Here is a 23,319-nt window from a genome sequence, read left to right on the forward strand (position 1 = left end):
GGCTGCTCCACACACGTATGCTAACCTGCAGTGGTGTAAGGCAACAGAGGATGCTCAAGTCCCCCAGTGAGTACCAGTGAGGGAAGGAATTCTCTGACAACTGTGCATGAGGTGTGTACACATATACAATGGAATAGACATGTGCATGCGCTCAAAGAACAGCTAAGTTTCTGCTTTCTAGAGATAGAGAGTTCTAGGATACGTCCTAGGGATACAGAGGACAGGACCAGCTTAGAAACAGGGTGAGATTCTATGAAGTCCTGAGGAGACACTTATGTGAATACAGAAAGAGAAGGACAAAATCTATTTATTTAAATAAAGTGGAACAAAAGAACAATAAGCTGACAGTTTCAAAAAAGGTAATTCTCCATGAATCCCACGTAACTGGGAGTTTTGACACACCACTATCTCAGCAGGGTTCCACGTGTTCTTTCCATGGCCGACCGATAAGAAAAACATTGCTTTTTCAATCTTCCAGTATCATGTGTTCTGTTAAACAAATAGCTGCCCTTCTAATGTTTAGACCGAATACTGCTTTTCTTCGTCACACTCTTCTAAAAAAAAACAAAAAACACCAAAACAATACAATGATTAAAGCATAGTCTATCTAACTGGCAAACTTTATGTAACTACATTCATCCTGCCCATAGTCATTCAGGATCTGGCATTCAGAGTTCTAAGCTCCCATATACCTTTGGAGCCATTTTTGAAGAAGCAAAAGTTTGTACAATATGGAAACATTATCTGCTAAACCTATCAGTTTCCATGTGATAAGTATTACTATGCCAAAACATTTTAGAAAAGCTCTTAAGAGACCTTAAAGTTGTACAGCTAAACCCTCAAGTCAGGACATTTTCTTTCTTTCTTTAGATTTATAATAAAAGTCTCACCATTCATCCATCTTATCCCTTAGAAAACTATCACAAAATTAAAATATAAATAATCACACAGCCCATGATTACTTCAGATATAAATAAATAAATATGACAATATAAAATACTGATGCCTCCAAGCCTCAGCCAGTTGCATAAATAATCTTAATTCTGGCCCTTATGTGAATGCTCTTGGATATTGCATTAAATGCTCACTGTCACAACCCAATGGCCCCCTCCCTCAGGGGGTCCCCTGGGGAGGCAGATCAGCATTGTATGTTGCTAATGCTGTTGCAGGCATCACAAAGCATTTTGGAAAGGGTTAAAGATGTGAGTGTGGAGTGTAAGATTCCTTTTCAGGTTGCAAAAGGCTGAAGAGGGAGGGAGAAAGAAAGGAACGGGTTAACTTAACGATTAAGCTAGGCTTGAAGATAAGGGGCGAAACTGCCACTCAAAGCCAACGCACACACAAACAACTTCCCTGCTGCTAAACAGCCAAAAGCCTGTGGGAAAGGAGAACTGAACCAAACAGACCTGAAAGGGGAGGTGCAAAACTAGTAAGAATGCGAAGGTCAGCGAATGGGAATATAACAGTCTCACGACCCTCAAGCCAATGTGTTTTGGGAAAACCAAGGAAACTTTGGAAGACCGCTTTGGACAGGTACAGAGAGCAAGGGGGACAAAGGTCCCTGGACGAAAAGCCCCCAGAAGAACCCAGGAATTAAAACCCTCCCGAGAGCTGTAGCAAGTTGGAGATCAACAGCGGACCCTGGACGACCCGTGCACAGGGCAGAACTCCCGTCCACCATTCCCTCTCTTCTTCTTACATTACATCCAGGCTTGGCCAGCCTCAGGTAGTATGTGTGTGAGTATGAAAGTGGGTTAGGGCTTGGGGCACTAACGCTTTCTTCCTTCCTCTGAGTGATGTGGGTAACCGCCCCCCCCCAGCACTCTCCGCTGTTATTTTGTTATTTTATTATTTTATCAATAAAGCTTTAAAACTCAGTCACCTGGTGTGCTCCATCATCTCCTCCCCTAACGATCCTGTGGTCTCAGCCTGATCACCTGCCGCCTCAGGCAGATTGGTAACTTAAATCTGTCACATCACATACTGGTTTTCAAATGTCATAGATCATAACACATTTTTTCTACAACTGTGTGTGTTTGTCTCTGTGTGTAGCATCTTGCAATACATTTTTTTACCCTTGAGTACTTATACTGGAAATTTTACAACTAAATCAGTGTAAGTTTGTTCACTTAGGTCCCAATCCAGCAAATAGCTCCATTAGGGAGAATCCCACCCTATGCTCAGTGGAACTTGTTGTCAGTAGATGTTGTTAAGGCTAAAAGTATAACCGGGTTCAAAGAAGAACTAAATAAGTTCATGGAGGATAAGTCCATCAATGGCTATTAGACAAGATGGTCAGGGATGCAACCCCATGCTCTGAGTGTCCTTAGCCTCTGATGGCCAGAAGCTGGGAGTGGATGACAAGGGACAGCAATTGATGATTGCCTGTTCTGTGCATTCCCTCTGAAACATCTGACACTGGCCACTGTCAGTGGCCATCAGAAGCAGGAAGCCTGCCAAACAATCAGTGGGGCCACTGGACGATTGAGGTGCTAAAGGGGCACTCAAGGAAGACAAGATCATTACAGAGAAGCTAAATTAATACTGTGCATCAGTCTCAGTGACTCTAGATTGAACATGCTCAGTCAGATTGCCAGCACCATAAGCACCCGTGGCATCTAAATGTCAAGCTGAGATCTTTTCTCAAGTACCAGCAACGTGTTTTCAGAACTTAGTTCACAGTTCTGCTGATCCATAATTTCTCATAGTGAACTTGTCTCTGCTGGGTTATGAAGGGCCATAGAGTCATATCATAGGAAATACTCTTTACACTCCACTAGTATCTCAGGAAGATGTTAAATAGTGGCTACTCAAGTTAGATATTTTCAAACCAGCAGGTTTGGATAACTTTAATCCAAGAGTTTTAAAAACAGCTGGCTGAGGAGCTTGCTCAACTGTTAATGTTGATTTCCAATAGGTCCTAGAACACTGAGGAAGTTCCAGAAGACGGGAAGAAAGCTAATGTGCCAATATTTAAAAAAGGTAAACATGATGACAAGTATCAGATGACAAGTATGACGACAAGGTAATTATAGGCCTGTCGGTCTGACATTGATCCCCGATAAGATAATGGAGTGGCTGATATGGGACTCCATTAGAATAATTAAAGGAGGGTAATATAATTAATGCCAATCAACATGGGTTTATGGAAATTAGATGCAGTCAAACTAATCTGATATCTTTTTTGACCAGATGTCAGGTTGATAAAGGTAATAGTGTTGGTGTAATATACATAGACTCCTCTAAGTCATTTGACTTGGTACACATGACCAGATATGGCAATTTCCTGCACTATCTTTGGGAGGTCTTACTGTATTAAGTGTATGTATCGTTGCGGGCCAGGGATTGTAAATAATTCCATGAGAGAGGTAACTGCAGCTCCTCCAGTAATTCAGAAGAATGGTGGTGGTGATGGGGGGATGGGGGGGATAACAGGTGATTAGGTAAATTCACTTAGATTTTAACCACCTGCCTGGGTGATGCTTGCATATATTCATTCAAACTGGATTATCCAGAGGCCAACAGACAAAGAAAGGACTTCTGGATAAATAGCCTGAATTTAAACTGACTCAGGGCTTTCTTTCTGATCCAGCAAATAGACAGTACCTTTTATCCCTGGGATGGGAGGAAGGTTTGGAAGGACTGATACCTGCCACTGGGGTGGAGTTGGAGTGGGGTGACATCTGGTAAGCTTTTTAGCATGCGTGTAAATTCTTGTATTATTTTAATCTGTGTTTTTAACGTTTTCACCTTAAGAAGAAGTGTGCTTGCTTAGAAAGGGCTGTGTGGTAGCTTTGATCTGTGGGCAATTACAACTGTGCATAGACTCTGAGGAGAAAGCAAAGTGCAGACACTGGCCAGTTTAGGCTGTCTGGTTTTCTGGGGAACTCACAGTGTAGACAGGGAACTGTGCTGCCTAGAAAAACTCCGGTCAGGAGAGAAATATAGAGATGACGACTGAAGAGCCAGGAGCCTACAATTGGTGCCTTTGCTGGCCCATGAGGGGAAAATACAGGTGCAATTGCCCTGAACTATGACTATTTTGATTTAAAATCAAGAAAGATATAAAATTAACATGGCACACATTAAATGGATTAAAAGCGGGATAATGATTAGGTCTCAAAATGTAATTGTAAATGGGGAATCATCAAATGGGTGTGTTTCTAGTAGGGTGCCACAGAGATCAGTTCTTGGCTCTAATTTAACATTTTTATTAGTGACCTGGAAGAAAACACAAAATTATCACTGATAAAGTTTACAGATGACACAAGCAGTGGGGGAATAGTAAATAACAAAGAGGACTGGCCACTGATACAGAATGATCTGGACCACTTTGTAAGATGGGCACAAGCAAACAATATGCATTTTTAATATGGCTAAATATAAATGTATATATCTAGGAACAAAGAATGTAGGCCATACTTACAGAATAGTGGACTCCATCCTGAGAAGCAGTGACTCTGAAAAAGATTTGGTGATCATGGTGGATAATTAGCTAAACATGAGCTTCTAGTGTGACGCTGTGGACAAAAAAGCGAATGTGATCCTGGGATGGATAAATTTGGCACTGATGCAACTGCTGATGGAATACTGTATCCAATAGTCAAGAAGGATGTTGGTAAATGGGAGAGGGTTCAGAGAAGAGCCACAAGAATGACTGAAGGATAGAAAACATGTCTTATAGTGATAGACTCGAAGAGCTCAATATATTTAGTTTAACAAAGAGAAGATTTAGGGGTGACTATAAGTACCTCCACAGGAAAGAAATATTTAATACTAGCCTCTTCAACTGATCACAGAAAGGTATGATCCAATGGATGAAAGATGAAATAACACAAATTCAGATGGGAAATATGGTGTAAAGTTTTAATTACTCTCACTGTTAACCACTGGAATAACTTATCAAGGATCATGGTCGATTTTCTATCCTTGACAATTTTAAAATCAAGATTGGACATTTTTCTACAAGATCTGCTATAGGAATTATTTGAGGGAAGTTCTGTGTTATACAGGAGGTCAGACTAGATGATCACAATTGTACCATCTGGCCTTTGTATTTATGAATCTGTGATTCACTCAGAGTAGTTTTGATAGTATTTCCTAGCTATTAATTTAAAAAATAAAAGAAATTCTATAATCTGATTTATTTTTAAGACATTTCCAGTCTCCTGCCCTGAACAAGTAGCAAACTCAGTGAGGCAATTGGCCTGATTCTGAGCTGAGTTCCACTGTTATGAATCCAGAGTTTCTGTCATGATACACCCAAATCAAAGCTGATTTTCACTAAAAAGCACTTCTCCTCCCTAAGGACTATTTTCCTGCCAAATATCAACTTGCTACCCCAAAATGTTTCTGCGCTATAACTGTTCAGAAAAAGCTTGCATGAATTTTCTTGTGTTAGGAAAATGTATTTCACTCCCATTCTCCTTGTTTGTAAAATAGCTCAATAACTTTTTTGCTTACAATTAAACAAAACAAAAACCAATCAACAAAAATAAAAGCAAACCGGGGGCTTCAAAAATTTCATCCCCAAAAGTGAACGTTTTGGAAAGCTACAAGGAACTAAAATAATAGATTAAGATGGAATTGGTTTGAGAACTGTAACTGTAGTAATTGTAATACTTTGCTCCTCCTGTCATATTCTGGCTTTATTATTTTCAGAGCTGCATGTTCCTTTTTTTTCAATTTGAAAAATGATGAGAAGTTTTGATGACCTCCCAGATTAAGAAATGCTCATATGTTCTTCACATATTAAAGATTTCAGCGTGGTAGCCGTGTTAGACTGTATCAGCAAAAACAAGGAGGAGTCCTTGTGGCACCTTAGAGCAGAGGTGAGCAAACTACGGCCTGCGTGCCACATCCGGCCCGCAGGACCATCCTGCCCTGCCCCTGAGCTCCTGGCCGGGGAGGCTAGGCCCCGAGCTCCCCTGCTGTCCCTCCTCCTTCGCAGCCTCAGTGCACTGCGCCGCCGGTGCTCTGGCCCGCTGCTCCTGCCAGGCATGGCGGCGGCATGGCTGAGAGATCCTGCCACTCTGAGCGACGTGGTAAGGGGGCAGTCAGGGGACAGGGAGCAGGGGGATTGGATAGGGGGTGGGGTCCTGGGGGGCGGTTAGGGGCGGGGATGTGGATAGGGGTCAGGGCAGACAGGGGACGGGGCGGTTAGATAGGGGGTGGGGTCCCGGGGGCAGTCAGGGGACTGGGAGCAGGGGGGTTGGATATGGGGTGGGGTCCTGGGGGGGGGTTAGGGGCAGGGGTCCCGGGAGGGGGCGGTCAGGGGACAAGGAGCGGGGGCGGGGGTTGGATGGGTCAGGCGTTCTGAGGGGGGCAGTCAGGGGGCGGGAAGTGGGAGGGGGCAGATGGGGGTGGGGTCCAGGCTGTTTGAGGAGGCACAGCCTTCCCTACCCGGTCCTCCATAAAGTTTTGCAACCCCCATGTGGCCCTTGGGCCAAAAAGTTTGCCCACCCCACCTTAGTGACTAACAAATCTATTTGGGCATAAACTTTCATGGGCTAGAACCTACTTCATCGGATGCATGGAGTGGAAAATAGAGGAGCAGGTATAAATACATGAAAAGATGGGAGTTGCCTTACCAAGTGTGAGGTCAGTCTAACGAGATAATTCACTTAACAGCAGGATACCAAGGGAGGAAAAATAACTTTTGAATTAGTAATGAGAGTGGCCCATTTCAGACAGTTGACAAGAAGGTGTGAGTAACAGTAGAGGGAAATTAGTACTGGGGAAATAGGTTTAGGTTTTGTAATCACCCAACCACTCCCAGTCTTTATTCAGGCCTAATCTGATGGTGTCCAGTTTGCAAATTAATTCCAGTTCTGCAGTTTCATGTTGGAGTCTGTTTTTGAAGTTTTTTTGTTGAAGAATTGCCACTTTTAGGTCTGTTATTGAGTGACCAGAGAGATTGAAGTGTTCTCCTACTGGTTTTTGAATGTTATGATTCCTGATTTCAGATTTGTGTCCATTTATTCTTTTGCGTAGAGACTGTCTGGTTTGGCCAATGTACATGGCAGAGGGGCATTGCTGGCACATGATGGCTTATGTCACATTGGTAGATGTGCAGGTGAAGGAGCCCCTGATGGTGTGGCTGATGTGGTTAGGTCCTATGATGGTGTCTCTTGAACAGATATGTGGACTGAAGTGAACTATCTGAAAAACACTTACTTTGTCTGAAGCACCAGAATGACCTTGCGTTGTCTGTCTTTTTCTGGAGGACCTACGATACAAACCACATATTATTTAGACAATACACTTTGTAAACAAGCTGAAATGGTAATTATTATGCATGGTTTTGAGAAGATGCTTATTAAAATCTATCAAACCAGCTGTATTACATCACAGAATATTAATGATCTATGTAATCAGGTTTCTGCATTTCAGATTAAACCAATCTGGGTGAATGGGTTGCTCTTTCACCTTCAGTAATTGGCATCAATGTGCAAATGCTGGCTCCTGCCAACCTCTATCTCTGGCATTCCTCGCTCCAGGTTTTCCATAGCACTTCATATAAACTTTGACCCCTGAAAGGGGACTGACACTAAATTGAGGTTTGGCCATGGGAAAAAATGCCAATAAAGCTACCTAAGGCACCAGAGAAGCCTACCAGCTGTGGAAGACTGCAGGCAGAAGGGAAACTGAGGCAGCTGAGGTACCCAATGCTAGATCAAATAAAATACTCCTACAGCCACACATAAGTGTCTTATTAAATCTGCAGGCAGCATGCTACTATAATAGATTCTGAACAAACTAAAATACTCTGATGACCAGGGAAGCTAGTCTCTGGACTGTACCCAATGAATTTTAGAAATAGAATAATCATATTTTTTCTTTATTGAAAGAAACAGGACATAAGATGGTGTCAGATTCTGAGCTGATCATCTGATTCTCAGCTGATCATCCCTTTGTCATTTTATCTTTTTAGCTGTGTGTAGCAAGAGGGCTTGGCCTCCCTCTGAGACTGACAGGGAGGGACTGCCATGCACCCCTACACTGTGTAACCTTAACATTGCATTAACTTTTTCTACATTGAATTTCCTTTCTTTAAAAAAAGAAGGAATTTCTCTTTGCTTAGTAATAGCATTTAAATAGTCCCAATTAGGCATTACAGTGCTAACATCTATTAGGAAAACTGGGAAGGAAGGCCAGCTCCCACCTATGCTTCTACTAAAGCCAGTCAAATGTTTTCATGTGGAACGTTTCCCAGCAGAAAAAATGAGGTTTTGTTCTCACTGAATTTTTTGCAGGGAGACTTCAATTCTGATGGAAAAAAACATCAATTAGAATTCATCAGGTGTACATACACGGCTTTATTGATTTCTGCAAGTGAAACATTCTTCGACAGAGCTAGGGCTGTAGACTGATCTGGTAGAATGGGTTGTAGCTCTAGGAGGTTGGGTAGAATTAGCAATCTCATAAAATAAAATGCAACCAGAAATCCATTTGAAGAGTCTTTGGGTTGAGACAGGGGCTTCTTTAACTCTGTCTCTGAAGCATTTTCCTATCTCTAGATAGACATCAGGAGAACTTTGATTTTCTAAGGTGTGAAGAGCAGCTTCTTCCTTGGAATGGTGAGGTTTAAGTTAAAAATGGATGGGATGGGTTACTCACCTTGTAGTAACTTGAGTTCTTTGAGATGTTGTCCCTATGTATAGTGCACTTCAGGGCTGCATATGTGCTCCATGCACCCAGGACCAGAGATTTTTTGCTAGCAGTGTCAATCTGGTCCATGCATGAGCCTCTGCTCTTCTCATGCTCTGCACTGAGGGAATAAAGGGGGCTGCCAAATTGCTATCACTTTTGTTCCTTCTTGATTGGTAGGCACCCAGGAACCTAGGAAGTGGGGAAGGTGGGCAGATAGTGTACTACTGATAGGAACAAAATGTCTCAAAGAACTCAAGTAACTAAAAAGTGAGTATCCCATTGTCGTTCAAGTGCTTGTAACTGGTGCCAGGAGTCCTATGCCACAACAGAATGCAGAACTGCCCTGCCCAGATGCACATCCGAGGTGCCTGTTTGCACCAGAGCATAGTGTCTCACGAATGGAAATAAGTCATTCTGCGTCAGCTCTGGAAGCAGTGGACACGTAGTCTTGCATGATCAGTCACAAAGATGCAGGCTGCCATATGACTCAGGAGATGTACACAGTTCCTTACTGAGGTTCATGGACTCCCCTGAATGGTCCTGACTAGATATGCTAATGTTATGAATCTGTCGGTGGGGAGCTAGACCCTGGCTGTCAATGAATCCAAGTATGCCCCTATGAATTGTATTTTCACTACAGGGTAGTATGTTGGTACTTGGGAAAAAGACAGTATAGAGGACGACTGGTATATTGAAAGACCCTGCGTACCTATGAGCAGAGGAGACTTGGGTTCATCTGAGACAAAGAGGTCTTTAGGGAAGCTAAACTCCAGGACCAGAGGTCAACTGAACAGAGGGGGGACTAGTGTGAGTCCAAGCTGAGAGGGGTCAGTACCGGTGATACTCTGGTCTTTGCGGGTGTCTGGCAATCTCACTGCATAGTAGTTTTCTGTGATGCAGAGGCCATGGATAGTACAGGGGATTCAGTGATCAGTACTGAGACTTTAGAAACATCACAGTGTCTCTTGTATTGTTTCTTTAGTACCAGACTCCCAGCATGGGTCAGTTGGTGGAACTCAGCGGTAGTGGATACCAAAAGCTGCTGAAAGTCTTTTTTTAGTTGGTACTGGGCGCTCAGTACTGGAAGAGCTTGGAGCCTCAATAGCACGTCTTTCTTGGGCATCCAGTTTCTGACATGATCCTGGTCTCTTGGTGCTGACAACTCTCAGATGATAATTGGAAAACTTCTTCTTTGAAGCCTTAGAGGAGCCTCCCATGTTCTCTTCCCAAGAAGGCCTATCAGGAGAGTAGGCGGCAGTGGAAGTCAACAGCGCATTTCAGTTACTGAAGACTGTTTTATGTTGGGACTGTGCAGGCCTGGGTCTGAGGAGGGTCACAGGGAGCACCCTCTCATAAGAAGTCTATGTTTCATTTACCTGTTCTTCCTAGACCTGCTCCTGAAACCAATAAAGATTCAGCACCTAGAAAGGCAATGGAGACAGCTAGGATGCCCATCACTAATGGAAATTGACTTTTGGAAAATTACGCAGCATTTAAACCCAGGAGACCTACACATATCCAGGAGAAATAACTTCTTCTAAGGAGGAAGAAGAAAGGCCCCTCAGGATGGGAAGAAAACTCACAAAGAGCCCACAAATTACGTGCGGCAAACAGAACAAAAAACAAAACAAGCCCTCAAAATAATGAAAATAGACCAAACTAATGTAGCTAGAGGCAGGCACTGCAACATTCACCCAAGTCAGGCCAAAATCATTGAGAGCTAACTGAGGGCAGGTCATCCAACACCGAACAGGCATCACTATCAAAAATCTCCAATCAAAGGCGCATGCACACCTGAAGTGGAACACTCATAGGGTCATTACTTGAAAAGAACGGAAAATGCCCAAACACGACAAAAGTACAGAGGTTACATAACAGGAAAAAAAGGAAGGCTATAGGAAGGATTTGGGCATGAACCAAAGTGACTCATCAGCCATATGACTGCCTTGTGGATGATTAAGTTTTCCCCTAATCAGGTTTCCTCTCTACATAGCCTCACTGACCAGCCATTCAGGTTTTCAGGTGGCTCCTCTTTGTCTTGTGACTCGACCTTCTGACTGTCAAGGCTGATTCCCCACTCTGGCACATTGAGTGCAGAAGGTGGGGGCCTGCAAGGATTCTAAAAATTAATATTGGCCACTCCAGGCTTGTATTAAACTCCCAAGGTTACAGTTTCTCTCTGACCTTGGATGAGTAGATGCTGCCACCACCCAAATGCAAAAACCCCCCTTTGAAACCAGAAAGGGGCATTTGGGAATTCCTTCCTGTGGGGTACCCTCAAGCCCTTTCATCCCGCCCCTTCCGGGGAAGAGCTTAGAAAGAAAAACAAAGGAAATTAATTAGCTGCTGGCAGCAGCCAATTAAACAACATATGCACAAACCTTTTAGGACACCAAAAATCTAATCCTGTTTTTTAAAAAGGTAAATTTTATTAAAAACAAAAAGGAAGAAAATACATCTGAAACTTAGGCTTTTGCTAGATTTAAAAAAACCCCACTTACAAAATTTAAACATCAAGAATAACCTTCTTGAGGTGCAGCTTAAAGTTTACAAGCAAAACAAAAAGCATTTGGGGTTAGCACAGAGGAGTACACAAGCCAAGAAATAAACAGAAATAAATCTAGTTACATCTTTCTAAACATTCCTGATCTACTTACACATTTGGGGGGTCCAAATAAGTAGTTCTAGATCTGATGATTTATGATCGTACCTGGCTTAAAGCTTCTCATTGCATAACTGCTCCCTGTTCCCCTCTTTCCCGGACAACACAACAGACAAAAAGGGGAAGGTTTTTTTCTCCCATTTAAAAAAGTTCTAGCCTTCCCATTGGCTCTTTTGGTCAGGTGCCCACTCCCTTTCCTTTACCTTGGGACTTTTTTAACCCTTTACAGGTAAAGCAAGCAGAGAACAGCCACCAAAAGGGACTTTATAGCTAATTGATTGGCTGGGTGTCCATAAAAGGAAGCTACCCCCCCTTCATTTATCACACCCCTCTACATAGCCTCACTGAAGAGCCATTCAGGTTTTCGGGTGGCTCCTCTTTGTCTTGTGACTCAACCTTCTCACCAAGTCACTCTTTAGTCTCATCCCTTTCAGGGTAAGTTGGTGTGCACTCCAGTAACAGTCTGGGAGCCTTGTTCCAGGGTTCTAGACCAACTCTAGGTCCATTAGGCCTTATGATATTTATCCAGAGCCTTTGTTAGGGTTTCCCTTGGTGGTCTGTAGGGGAACTCAGTCCCACCCTCTACCCTGGGTTCTAGCCCTAAGGTCAGCTTCTTCAGACCTCCTGCTTCTTCCGTGGACATCTTCCTACTGTGGCCTGCTTAAAGATATTCTTCCCAAGCCCTCTTAAGGCCTTAACGGAAAGGTAACAAAGGAAAACACAACAAAAAATAGTCCAAATATGTCCCTGGCCTCCCTTCTTTTAGGATATACCTGACAAGCCATAGCCCAGCTCAGTATCCTCAGGGCTATCCAGAACTGTTTGCAGAACCCCCCCTGACAGTGTCATCCTCCGCAGTACTCCTTTCTGTGAACTAGTTGGGAGAGATGTGTCCACCTCCTATGGGTGGGTCTTTTTGAACTGGGCTTCTCCCTTTTTAATCTCCTGCTCCAAGACTGGCATGGCTTGCAGGTGCAGCGTGGTGGGGCCGCCTGAGGCCAAATCTGCATTTTAACCTCCCTTCTTGACTGGTGTGGAGTGTGTACACTCCATCACAGGCCAGGAGACAGGAAGAGATGGGCATGCTTTCATAGTGGGGACAAGGGGGAGGGGAATCCAGTTTAACTGTGAATCAATCAATGTCAGAAACAGCTAGCTTGGATGAAAAGACTCCATGAATCTGAAGAAAAGTCATGAGCTACAGGGGAAAGATCCTAGACACCACAGAAAACTCTGTCCAACCCCAAAGAAAATTCACAATGGTGAGGAAGTGACACAGGGAAACACTCTTCAGAGTGTCTGTTATTTTGTATAGATCTGGTTTTCTCATAGTACCAAGTAAAGAGTAGTGATGTTTTGGAATGCTGTGCAAAGTTTGTGTATGTCTGTTGTCTTTCACAAGAGGTACCCCTGAAGAGGTAAACTGTAAAGGCTCACCCCTTCAGTGAGATTCTGGGGAATGTGCAAAAGCTGTTGGGGAGACTGCACTAGTTTCAGCACCTAGACATTTGGACAGCAGGGGTCATCTCTGCCAAGAGCGGTGTCAAACTTGAGGTCTGCTCCAGGACTGGGTGGCTAGAGGCACAAAGCCAGGAACTGTACTTAAACTCAACCCCTGTCCCAGCAAGGAAAGGACACGTGGGATTCAATGTGTGGATTAGAACTGGGCAAAAAGAGGAAGTGTCTGTGTCTCTATGTGTGTGTGTGGGAGGTTCTCTTTCTGTTAACATTGTCATGGTTTTGAGAAAATTTAATCCCAAAGCTGGACAGAACGTCAAAACCACAAAAAAAAAAAAAAACAAAAAAAAAACCAAAACAATTTGAAGACAGGACTTTGTAGAAAAATTCCACTTTGTGACAACCAAAACATAACTTTTTAGCTTCCCAGCTACCCTCAAGAAAGGCTCTAGTCAATTTCACAATAAATTGACAAGAGGCCTCCAGCCTTGCTGCTGGAGAGGCAGAGAGCCCCTTCACTCTGTTTCCCTGCCAATCCCTTCAAGTTCCCAGAGCAAGTAAGGTGCTGTCCTGCTGCTCTGCCTGTCTGTCCCCTAGAGCCAGCTGGGAAAGTGGGGAGGCAGAGCTTCTTACAGTCTGTCCTCCTGGAGCTAACAGAAAGGTGGGAATTTGATGAAGTTTTAGACTAAACTAAATTTTGGCAGAAAATTTCCAACTGGCTCTAAGTTAGATTTCCTCACAGCAGTCTGGCGAGTGTCCAGCAGTGGGGAGCCTAACCAGATCTGTGACAGCACCCTAGGCTAATAATGGACCAGTTAGGAAGTGTAACCGAGGTGCTTTTGCTGGTGACCAGCAATGCTTGGCAAGTTTACAGCCAAGTGTAACACTGGGGGAGCTGGGATTAGAAATAAGTAAAAGTGTCATAATCTTATCATATAGTGTAAATATGAATGGAATTTTACTTACCTGCTCAAGATCTGAGCAATTTGAGTTCTTTTATGCACAGCAAAGCTGAGAACCAGAAGAAGAAGAAGTATGCTTCCAATTGCTATTCCCATAATGATGACAATGTCACTATTGGACACTTGGAAAGAAACAGACACAGAACATTACACTTTGTTTGCACTTAGGACTTACTCATACAACTGTAACAAACATTTCTGTGTAAACAGAAGCTTGTCCCTGTATGAAGTGTATATGCCTCACACACACATACAGCTATCTCGTATGTACATTGACAATACTAGCAAAGAGGGCCTCCACATTTGTTTGGCCTGCAGAAAAAGGGGCCAGCATTGCTGCTTGTTTCTGCTGTGCATTCCCCCTAGTCATGGATGCCAGGTGCTGGCAGCACGTGGGCACGCGGTGTGGTTGGCTTATTGCACATGAATTATGATGCAATATAGCTGACCAAAAAAAAAGCTAATGCAGTTTCAGGTTGTGTATGCACAAGCATCAGATCATGGAGCAAGAAAAGAATACTTCTTTTCCATATGGGTTTAGAGTGACCACACCTGGAATTGAGTTCATTGTTCAGCACTACAGTAACAGAAGGATATTTACAGATTAGGGGGAGTGAAAAAAAATAACGAAACTATCAGGGATCTTGAGGGTTTGATTCACAAGGAAAAAGTAACAGAGATACAGGCTTGGTTGAGCAATGACTAAGGGGGATCATGGCAACAGTCTACAAATATGTAAGTGTTCTCAAATGAGAATGCTCTGCTTCTCCCAACCCTGGTAATTCAACCAGAGCACCCCAGCAAATGTTAGCTGCCGCTGTAAGAGAGGCAGTCTCTCGAAACCTGGATTCCAGGCTAGACAGAGCTTTTAATTTCATACCCAACATCCAGAACTGCAGCCACAAATGAACAGATACCCAGGACAGATCACACAACATTACTGTTATATGCCAATAGCTAACTCACTCAGTTCAAGAGGAGAGCCACTGCCTTCTGAACCAACTACCTTTTGGGGGCAGATTCGGACCCACAGGAAGCATGGAAGGAGTATATAGGCCAGACAGGGTCCTTCCCTGTGACCATCCTATGGACAGAAAAATACTTCTCTAAGGTAGTGGCACTAACACACAAGGCACCAAATGGGAAAAGAATTCTGGGTGATACATACACTACAGAGCAACAGCCTGAACTCATGTCTCTGGGTGCCTCCAGCTATCTCCATGATGTCCTTAAGGTCCTTTATTGACCTTAAAGTAACTGTGGTTGTTCAAGATGTGTTGTCCACGTATATTCCACTTCTGGTGTGCATGTGCCTCATGCATGAAAGACAAGACTCCTTTGGCCAGCATTGTCTGCTGAGGCTGTATCTGCACCTATGCCTGGCCAGCCCATCTCACTCAAGGGTGGACTGGGCCAAACTATCCCTCAGCTCCTTCACCAGTACAGAATCCAGCTGTTGTAGGATTCCATAGAAGTGGGGAAGGAGGGCAGGTCATGGAATACATGTGGACATCACATCTTGAGGAACTACAGTTACTGTAGGCAAAGTAAGAGAAAGTTACGGTTACTCATCTTGTGCAGTAACTGAAGTTCTTCGAGATGTGTGTCGAGAGGTGTTTAGGTGTTTGTGCGCCCCTGCGCTCACAGTCGGAGACTTTTAGTAGCAGACCCACAGACATGCGTGGTCCCTGCCTTGCGCTGCTGCAGGCAGTTAACCGACACTGTGCAACCAACCCCCACTCAGTTCCTTCTCTACTGCAGAGACTAATAAGGAAATTCCAAAGTAGAGTGGAGGAGGGAGGGTAGCGGAGCACCCACAGGGACACACCTCTCGAAGAACCTCAGTTACTGCACAAGGTGAGTAACCTTCTCTTCTTCTTCTTCGAGAGCAGTTCCTGTAGGTGCTCCACTTTAGATGACTTCAGAGCAGTGCCCTCCAATGGGAGGAGGGGCTTCGGAGTTGAAGTCGTGACCTCTGATAGTAGAGAGCAGCTGAAGGAGTTATCAGATGGGCCTGTTGCTCTAAGGCACAGTGCTGTCTAGAGGTATGGGCCGAGGCCCAGGCAGCAGCTCTACAAACGTCCATGATAGGTACATTGTGCAGGGAAGCCGTGGAGGCTGATACAGCTCTAGTGGGATGTAAGCAAATCCCCATGAGGGACTGGCAGTTGCACTGATAGAGTTTTGTGCGATTATGGATCTACATGGAAAGTCTTTGCTTAGAGATGGTGCTCCTTTTGGAGCATTCAGTGATGGATAGAAACAGTGTGGGTGATTTATGGGATGGTTTAGTCCTGTCTATGTAAGAAGCCAATGCCCTCCAAACATCAAAATTATGAAGTGTGTAATATGTTCTATCTGTGTGGGGTTTAGGGGTGTGGTCTGAGGGAGGCTTTAGCCTCAAAGAAGATCATGTATGGGATTCCACCATGAAAACCCACAGTGCTCCCACACGTCTGACAGATGTCATTGACACAAGAAATGCTACTTTTACAGAACAGTGTAGCAGTGATTATGTCATCCTGGGTTCACATGGGGAAGAGGTGATGATACGAAGGACCAGGTTCAGGTCCCATGGTGTAATAGGCTCACATAGTTCAGGGTAGGCATTACTGAGTCCTCTGAGGAAACATTGGGTCAGTAGATGGGTGAAAGCAGATGTATGCAAAAAATCCACTAGCCTATGCTGTATCACGGGGACCTCCTCAAGAGACATGTCCAGAGAGGGCCACCCTCTCAAATAAGCAATGGAATAGCTTGAAATCATCCCCTGCATTAGGGGGAGGAGGAATAAAGGTGTCCTCTGTGGATAATGATGGCAAGTGGGTAGGTGATGTCCCCTGCAGGGGCGGAGGTTCTTCCTCCTCTTCCCTGGTACCACTGAGGGTGCTGGTACTGAAGCTGTGTGGAATTACTGTGTGCTGGGTCTGGCCGTGGCGGGCAGTCCCCCCTTGTGTGGGACATATGACCCATGGAGTCCAGTATGCCCATTGGGATGGGAGCAGCATAGAGGATCCCCATACCACTGTAAGTACCTGGGGACAGCATAATATGCCCCAGGAGAGACTCCTGGGTTGATTGACTCCTGAGGGATAGAAGCCGATGGGGGAATAGCTCCCTGTTCTTCCTCATCTTTCTCCTTCAAATAAGGAGCGAGACAGTGAGTGATGCTGGGGACGCAGGCAGACTTGGTGCCTAGGGTATCATTCTCATATCGGTACCGCGAATAGGGGAATCAGGGTCAGAGCCGGATACCAGAACCCTCTGTCTGAGGAACTGCTGCTGTGCTGGTTTGATTGGCCCTGTAGAAAGAATAGTAAATATGGCAGGCGACCAGCTTGGCTTAACAGTGCAATCCTTGCTGATCTTAAACACAAAAAAGAAGCTTACAAGAAGTGGAAGCTTGGACAAATGACCACGGAAGAGTATAAAAATATTGCTCAGGCATGCAGGAGTGAAATCAGGAAGGCCAAATCACACTTGGAGTTGCAGCTAGCAAGAGATGTTAAGAGTAACAAAAAGGGTTTCTTCAGGTATGTTAGCAACAAGAAGAAAGTCAAGGAAAGTGTGGGCCCCTTACTGAATGAGGGAGGCAACGTAGTGACAGAGGATGTGGAAAAAGCTAATGTACTCAATACTATTTTGCCTCTGTCTTCACGAACAAGGTCAGCTCCCAGACTGCTGCACTGTGCAGCAGAGCATGGGGAGGAGGTGACCAGCTCTCTGTGGAGAAAGAAGTGGTTCGGGACTATTTAGAAAAGCTGGACGAGCACAAGTCCATGGGGCCGGATGCGCTGCATCCAAGAGTGCTAAAGGAGTTGGCGCATGTGATTGCAGAGCCATTGGCCATTATCTTTGAAAACTCCTGGAGATCGGGGGAGGTCCCGGTCAACTGGGAAAAGGCTAATGTGGTGCCCATCTTTAAAACAGGGAAGGAGGAGAATCCAGGGAACTACAGGCCAGCCAGTCTCACCTCAGTCCCTGGAAAAATCATGGAGCAGGTCCTCAAGGAATCAATTCTGAAGCACTTCGAGGAGAGGAAAGTGATCAGGAACAGTCAGCATAGATTCACCAAGGGCAACTCATGCCTGACTAATCTAATTGCCTTCTATGATGAGATAACGGGCTCTGTGGATGAGGGAAAAGCAATGGACATGTTATTCCTTGACTTTAGCAAAGATTTTGATACGGTCTCCCACAGTATTCTTGTCAGCAAGTTAAAGAAGTATGAGCTGGATGAATGGACTATAAGGTGGATAGAAAGCTGGCTAGATTGTCGGGCTCAACGGGTAGTGATCAATGGCTCCATGTCTAGTTGGCAGCCGGTATGAAGAGGAGTGCCCCAAGGGTCGGTCCTGGGGCCGGTTTTGTTCAATATCTTCATTAATGATCCGGAGGATGGTGTGGATTGCACCCTCATCAAGTTTGCAGATGACACTAAACTGGGAGGAGAGGTAGATACGCTGGAGGGTAGGGATAGGATACAGAGGGACCTCGACAAATTAGAGGACTGGGTCAAAAGAAATCTGATGAGATTCAACAAGGACAAGTGCAGAATCCTGCATTGAGGACGGAAGAATCCCATGCACCGCTACAGACTAGGGACCGAATGGCTAGGCAGCAGTTCTGCAAAAAAGGACCTAGGGGTTACAGTGGACGAAGAAGCTGGATATGAGTCAACAGTGTGCCCTTGTTGCTAAGAAGACCAATGGCATTTTGGGATGTATAAGTAGGGGCATTGCCAGCAGATTGAGGGACGTGATCGTTCCCCTCTATTCGACACTGGTGAGGCCTCATCTGGAGTACTGTGTTCAGTTTTGGGCCCCACACTTCAGGAAGGATGTAGAAAAATTGGAAAGAGTCCAGCAGAGGGCAAGAAAAATGATTAGGGGACTGGAACACATGACTTATGAGGAGAGGCTGAGGGAACTGGGATTGTTCAGTCTGCGGAAGAGAAGAATGAGGGGGGGATTTGATAGCTGCTTTCAACTATCTGAAAGGGGGTTCCAAAGAGGATGGATCTAGACTGTTCTCAGTGGTAGCAGATGACAGAACGAGGAGTAATGGTCTCAAGTTGCAGTGGGGGAGATGTAGGTTGGATATTAGGAAAAACTTTTTCACTACGAGGGTGGTGAAGCACTGGAATACGTTACCTAGGGAGGTGGTGGAATCTCCTTCTTTTGAGGTTTTTACGGTCAGGCTTGACAAAGCCATGGCTGGGATGATTTAGTTGTGGATTGGTCCTGCTTTGAGCAGGGGGTTGGACTAGATGACCTCCTGAGGTCCCTTCCAACGCTGATATTCTATGATTCTATGAAAATCAATCAGGTTCTTGAAAGAACTTTATAACGAAAAAGTAAAAGAATCACACCTGCAAAATCAGGATGGAAGGTAACTGGCGGGGGAGGTTTTGTTTGTGCTTTTTCTTTGTTGTTCCCTCTCTGGATGGAGGGAGAGACCAAGCAGGTACAACATCTGAAAATATACCTGGAATAATAGATCTAAAACCACAGAAATTGTAAGCAGGCAAGGAAATGTTTTAGGTTAAGTTTTGTTTTGGCTTGTGAATTTCTTATGCTACAGATATAGTCTTACTCCTGTTGTACTGTGAAGCTGAGCCCAAGGGGGAATCCTCTGTGTTTTAAATCTTTTTATTACCCTGTAAAGTTACCTTCAATCCTGATTTGAAGGTGTGATTCTTTTACTTTTTCTTTATAAATAAAGTTTGTCTTTTAAGAACCTGATTGATTTCAGTGTCCTGAAGTCAAAGGGCCTGGTCTGTGCTTACATTGAAAGCAATTGGTTGGTATATTATTCTAAAGCCTCCCCAGGAAAGGGGGTGAAGGGGCTGTGACGCTGCACCCCATAATGCTTTCTGGGAATATGCTCATAAATGTATATGACATAACTGGAATATGTTTTATGCTACATATGCCATGTAACATCTCTGTAAATGTTAAGATCTACTGAATATATTCATCCTATTTGTATGCATGTATCATTTTTGTATTCGAAGTTATGAATACTGGCTACGTACTTGTTTAATTTTAAGTAGACTCAGTGAAGCAGTTGGTCAGCTTCCTGAGAAAAGACTATTTTCAGTAAGTGCTCAGTCAAGAAACACTTAAGATAACAGTGAACTTGGAGACGCCAATCCACATCTAAGCTTTTCCAGGAACGTGGCCTGGCTGATAAGGAACTCAGTCATGCATGGACATGTGACTTGCCCATGTGACTCCGAAACTCCATCTTGGAGCTGAATTCTGGATAGGAGAGAGGAGGGGGTCTCCACTCACATGAGAAAGTCTATTTAAGCCCCTGGGAGACCCCTCCATTTTGTCTCCAGCTGGATCAAGATATAGCCTCACCATTCCCAAAGGATACCTGAAATAAACTGGAACAAAGGACAGTAACCACAGGGGTGTGAGTGATTGCTGGGTGTGAGTGATTGCTGGACCCACACTAGAAGGAGACTAGTCTGTAAAAGCAGCTTACTGGAACATCTGAGGGTGACCTTTCATCTGTAATCACTTTCTTACTGTATTAGGTTTAGACTTCTGTGTTTTATTTTATTTTACTTGGTAATTCACTTTGGTTCTGTCTGTTATTACTTGGAACCATTTAAATCCTACTTTTTGTATTTAATAACATCACTTTTTACTTATTAATTAACCCAGAGTATGCATCAATACCGGGGGGGGGGGGGGGCAGCTTGGGGGGATATTTTGGGGGGACAGGGATTCCAAGTGAACCTTCCCTGAATTTTTGTGTAAATCACTTGGTGGTGGCAGCAATATCATCCAAGAACAAGGAAAGGAATTTGTGCCTTGGGGAAGTTTTAACCTAAGCTGGTAGAACACAAGCTTAGTGGGTCTTTCATACAGGTCCCCACATCTGCACCACAGAGTTCGGGGGGGGGGGGCCCGAACCCTGACAAAGGCAAAAAGATACCACCAGATCTTCAAGTGTGACCTCCTCTATAGTACAGGACACTAACACCACTTGCCATCCCCACACCAAGCGCAGCAACCAGAATTAGACCAAAGTATCACAGGCCTCAGGAGATTAAAATATTGTGTATGTCACAGGCAGAGAAAAAGCTGTTAGAAACCTGTTCAGTAACTGTTGTTCTTTGAGTGTGTTGCATATGTCCACTCCAGTTCAGGTGTGTGTGTGTGTGTGTGTCCAGTGTCCTGAACCCAGAGATGTTTTTCCCAACTGGGATGGCACATGTGCCCTCCATATGCTCATGTTGCTAGCTGAGGGTATAAAGGGATGGAGCTGCCTCAGTCTGTTAGACCCACAGCAAGAGTCTCTCTACAAGATAGGGGAGCAGGCAGATACTGGACAAGTGTCAGTATATAATCCACAAATACTCTTTATTGCTTACAAAATAAACTACTCACTCCACATTCATAACCCAAGCATACTACACCAGAGTCTGAAGATCAGAATTGAAGTCCCGATGGCCAGTCGATGTTCAGTCCAATCACAAGATGCGGGGAGCCAGCATTACCACATCTTAATCCAAACAGGGCTCTGGATCCACAAACAGCTCAAATTGCAAGTGTATTGAACATTTTATAATCCACTCCGTCATGTCATCAGTTTTCTGGGCAATTTCAAAGACGGTTCTGGGCAAATTGCCAAAACCCAAGGTGTTTAGAAACAGTTCCAGGCCCGAGATGTTCCTCTTCCCCTAGTTCTTGTTTACAGCTGCAGCAGATACACTGCAACAGGTACATTGTCATGGCAATGCCCCCAATGTTATTTCCTTATCTGGTATTTCTTCATCTTTCTCATAACAAAAGTTATTTTTCACAAACAGCTCTTGACCGCTTAAAACTTCAAATTCTTGCTTCGGTTGTCAACATACAGCTCACGCCAAGCACACTTCATCCACACTAGGCCTATAACATATTACATAGATATATGGATTATCTATCTATCTATCTATCTATCTATCCCAACATGTCCCCTTTCTCTTACCAGAAAAAGATATAGAGGGAATGAGGGGAGAGGGTCATGAAATGGACATGTGCAATACATCTCAAAGAACAGTTACAGAACAGGTTAGTAACTTTTTTTTTCTTCGATTGATTGCACATGTTCATTCTACTTCAGGTAACTCACAAGCTCTTCAGATAGGTGGAGGGTTTTGGAGTCTGCCTGAATAAACTGTAACACTGCTCGTCCAAATTTGACAGAATCTCTGGATTATTGAGTTATAGCATAATTTCTCATCAAAGCATGCACTGATGACTTGGCTGCAGCTTTACATTTGTCCCCTATGGTCACCTAAACCAAAAATACAGCATGCGTGGACTAACAGACTAACACTACTTTTAAATTCTGTAACTCTGGGTACCCCTCCGTGGAATACAGTAGGAACCATTATTTGAGAAGAATTTACAGTTCTTGTACTAGATTCATAGACTCCGAGGCCAGAAGGGACTATTGAGATCATCTGCTCTAAACTCCTGTATAACACAAGCCATGCAACTTTCCCACAATAATTTATTTTGAACAAGAGCATATCTTTAAAAAAAAAAAAAAGACTCCCTTTTCCATATGCCTCCATGAATTTAATTCTTCTTTCCTTCAATGTGTTGTAAAGATTTGCATACTAGTAAGGTCAGACTAAAGGGACTGTAGTTGTCCAGATCACTTTTTTCCCTTTGTTAAATACATATACATTCTAGAGAGAGAGAGAGAGAGAGAGAGAGAGAGAGAGAGAGAGAGAGAGAGAGGAGGATAAAGATATGACAAGGTAATGAAGATCAACCGATGGCTCAAGGATTGAATCTATGAGGAAGATTTTTGGATGATCAACCTGGGATACTAACCTTCTGAATCAAGGCTGTGACTGATAAGTAAGGCTTTAAACTAGGAGATGTGGGGGAGAAGTTGAGAAAAAAACTTGTGTAATCTCCACGTGTAGCTTTAATACACAGGAGGAGGAAAATCAGCTAACTGAAGATATAGTCAGGGATAAAGGAACACCAGAAGGTAGGAGAATGCACAGCAAGAAAATATAAATATGGATGGTAGTGGTAGTGTTATAGGTGTTATACTTAGTGAAAGACTGTACCTAATCTGACTAGGAAACTTGGTGAGGTTCAAGAAAAACAACTGAGATGTTTACATACTAATGCAAGGACTTGGGGCAACAAAATGGGGGAACTGAAGTACTGATGCATGAAATCGGATATTATAGGGATTTCTAAAACATGATGGAACAACATTCATGACTGGAATACAGATACTGATTGGTATGTGCTGTTTATGAGAGAGCATAAAGGTAAAGTGGTCAGGTAGCACTGTATATCAATGATGCAGTAAACTGTAAAGATGAATGATGGATGAACCAATCAACTTGGGTCAAAATCACTTTGGGGTATTAATATTGGATATAGATATTAATATTTACTAGAGAGATAAATACTACTGGTATGACATCATTTTGGGAGACTAATTTCCCAGATATAGAGTGGGGAATGAATGCTACTAATAATGGTAAATGAACACTTTGCCTCACTTTTCAGTAGGGATAATATAGAACATGAGCCTGAAGACAGGATGGGT

General features: G+C 43.8%; 1 protein-coding gene across 2 annotated transcripts in view; it reads right to left on the reverse strand.

Moving 5' to 3' along the window:
- Positions 1-290: 290 nt before the first annotated feature.
- Positions 291-23,319, reverse strand: part of LOC114021338 (disintegrin and metalloproteinase domain-containing protein 20) — a 155,503-nt gene continuing 132,474 nt past the window's right edge. The window contains exons 1-3 of one of the 2 annotated variants that reach the window (XR_006285492.1): positions 11,363-11,431; positions 7,177-7,228; positions 291-554 (exon numbers count right to left, since the gene is read on the reverse strand). Coding sequence is in view for 1 of the 2 variants with exons in the window: in XM_043527319.1 (XP_043383254.1) it covers positions 513-554; positions 7,177-7,228; positions 13,739-13,856 (212 nt within the window). In the remaining variant the exon portion in view is untranslated. Of the gene's footprint in view, positions 555-7,176; positions 7,229-11,362; positions 11,432-13,738; positions 13,857-23,319 lie in introns of those variants that run through there. The other variant, XM_043527319.1, reaches the window with a different exon arrangement.

The sequence above is a fragment of the Chelonia mydas genome, chromosome 1, assembly GCF_015237465.2.
Source record: "Chelonia mydas isolate rCheMyd1 chromosome 1, rCheMyd1.pri.v2, whole genome shotgun sequence".
Lineage (NCBI taxonomy): Eukaryota > Metazoa > Chordata > Testudines > Cheloniidae > Chelonia > Chelonia mydas.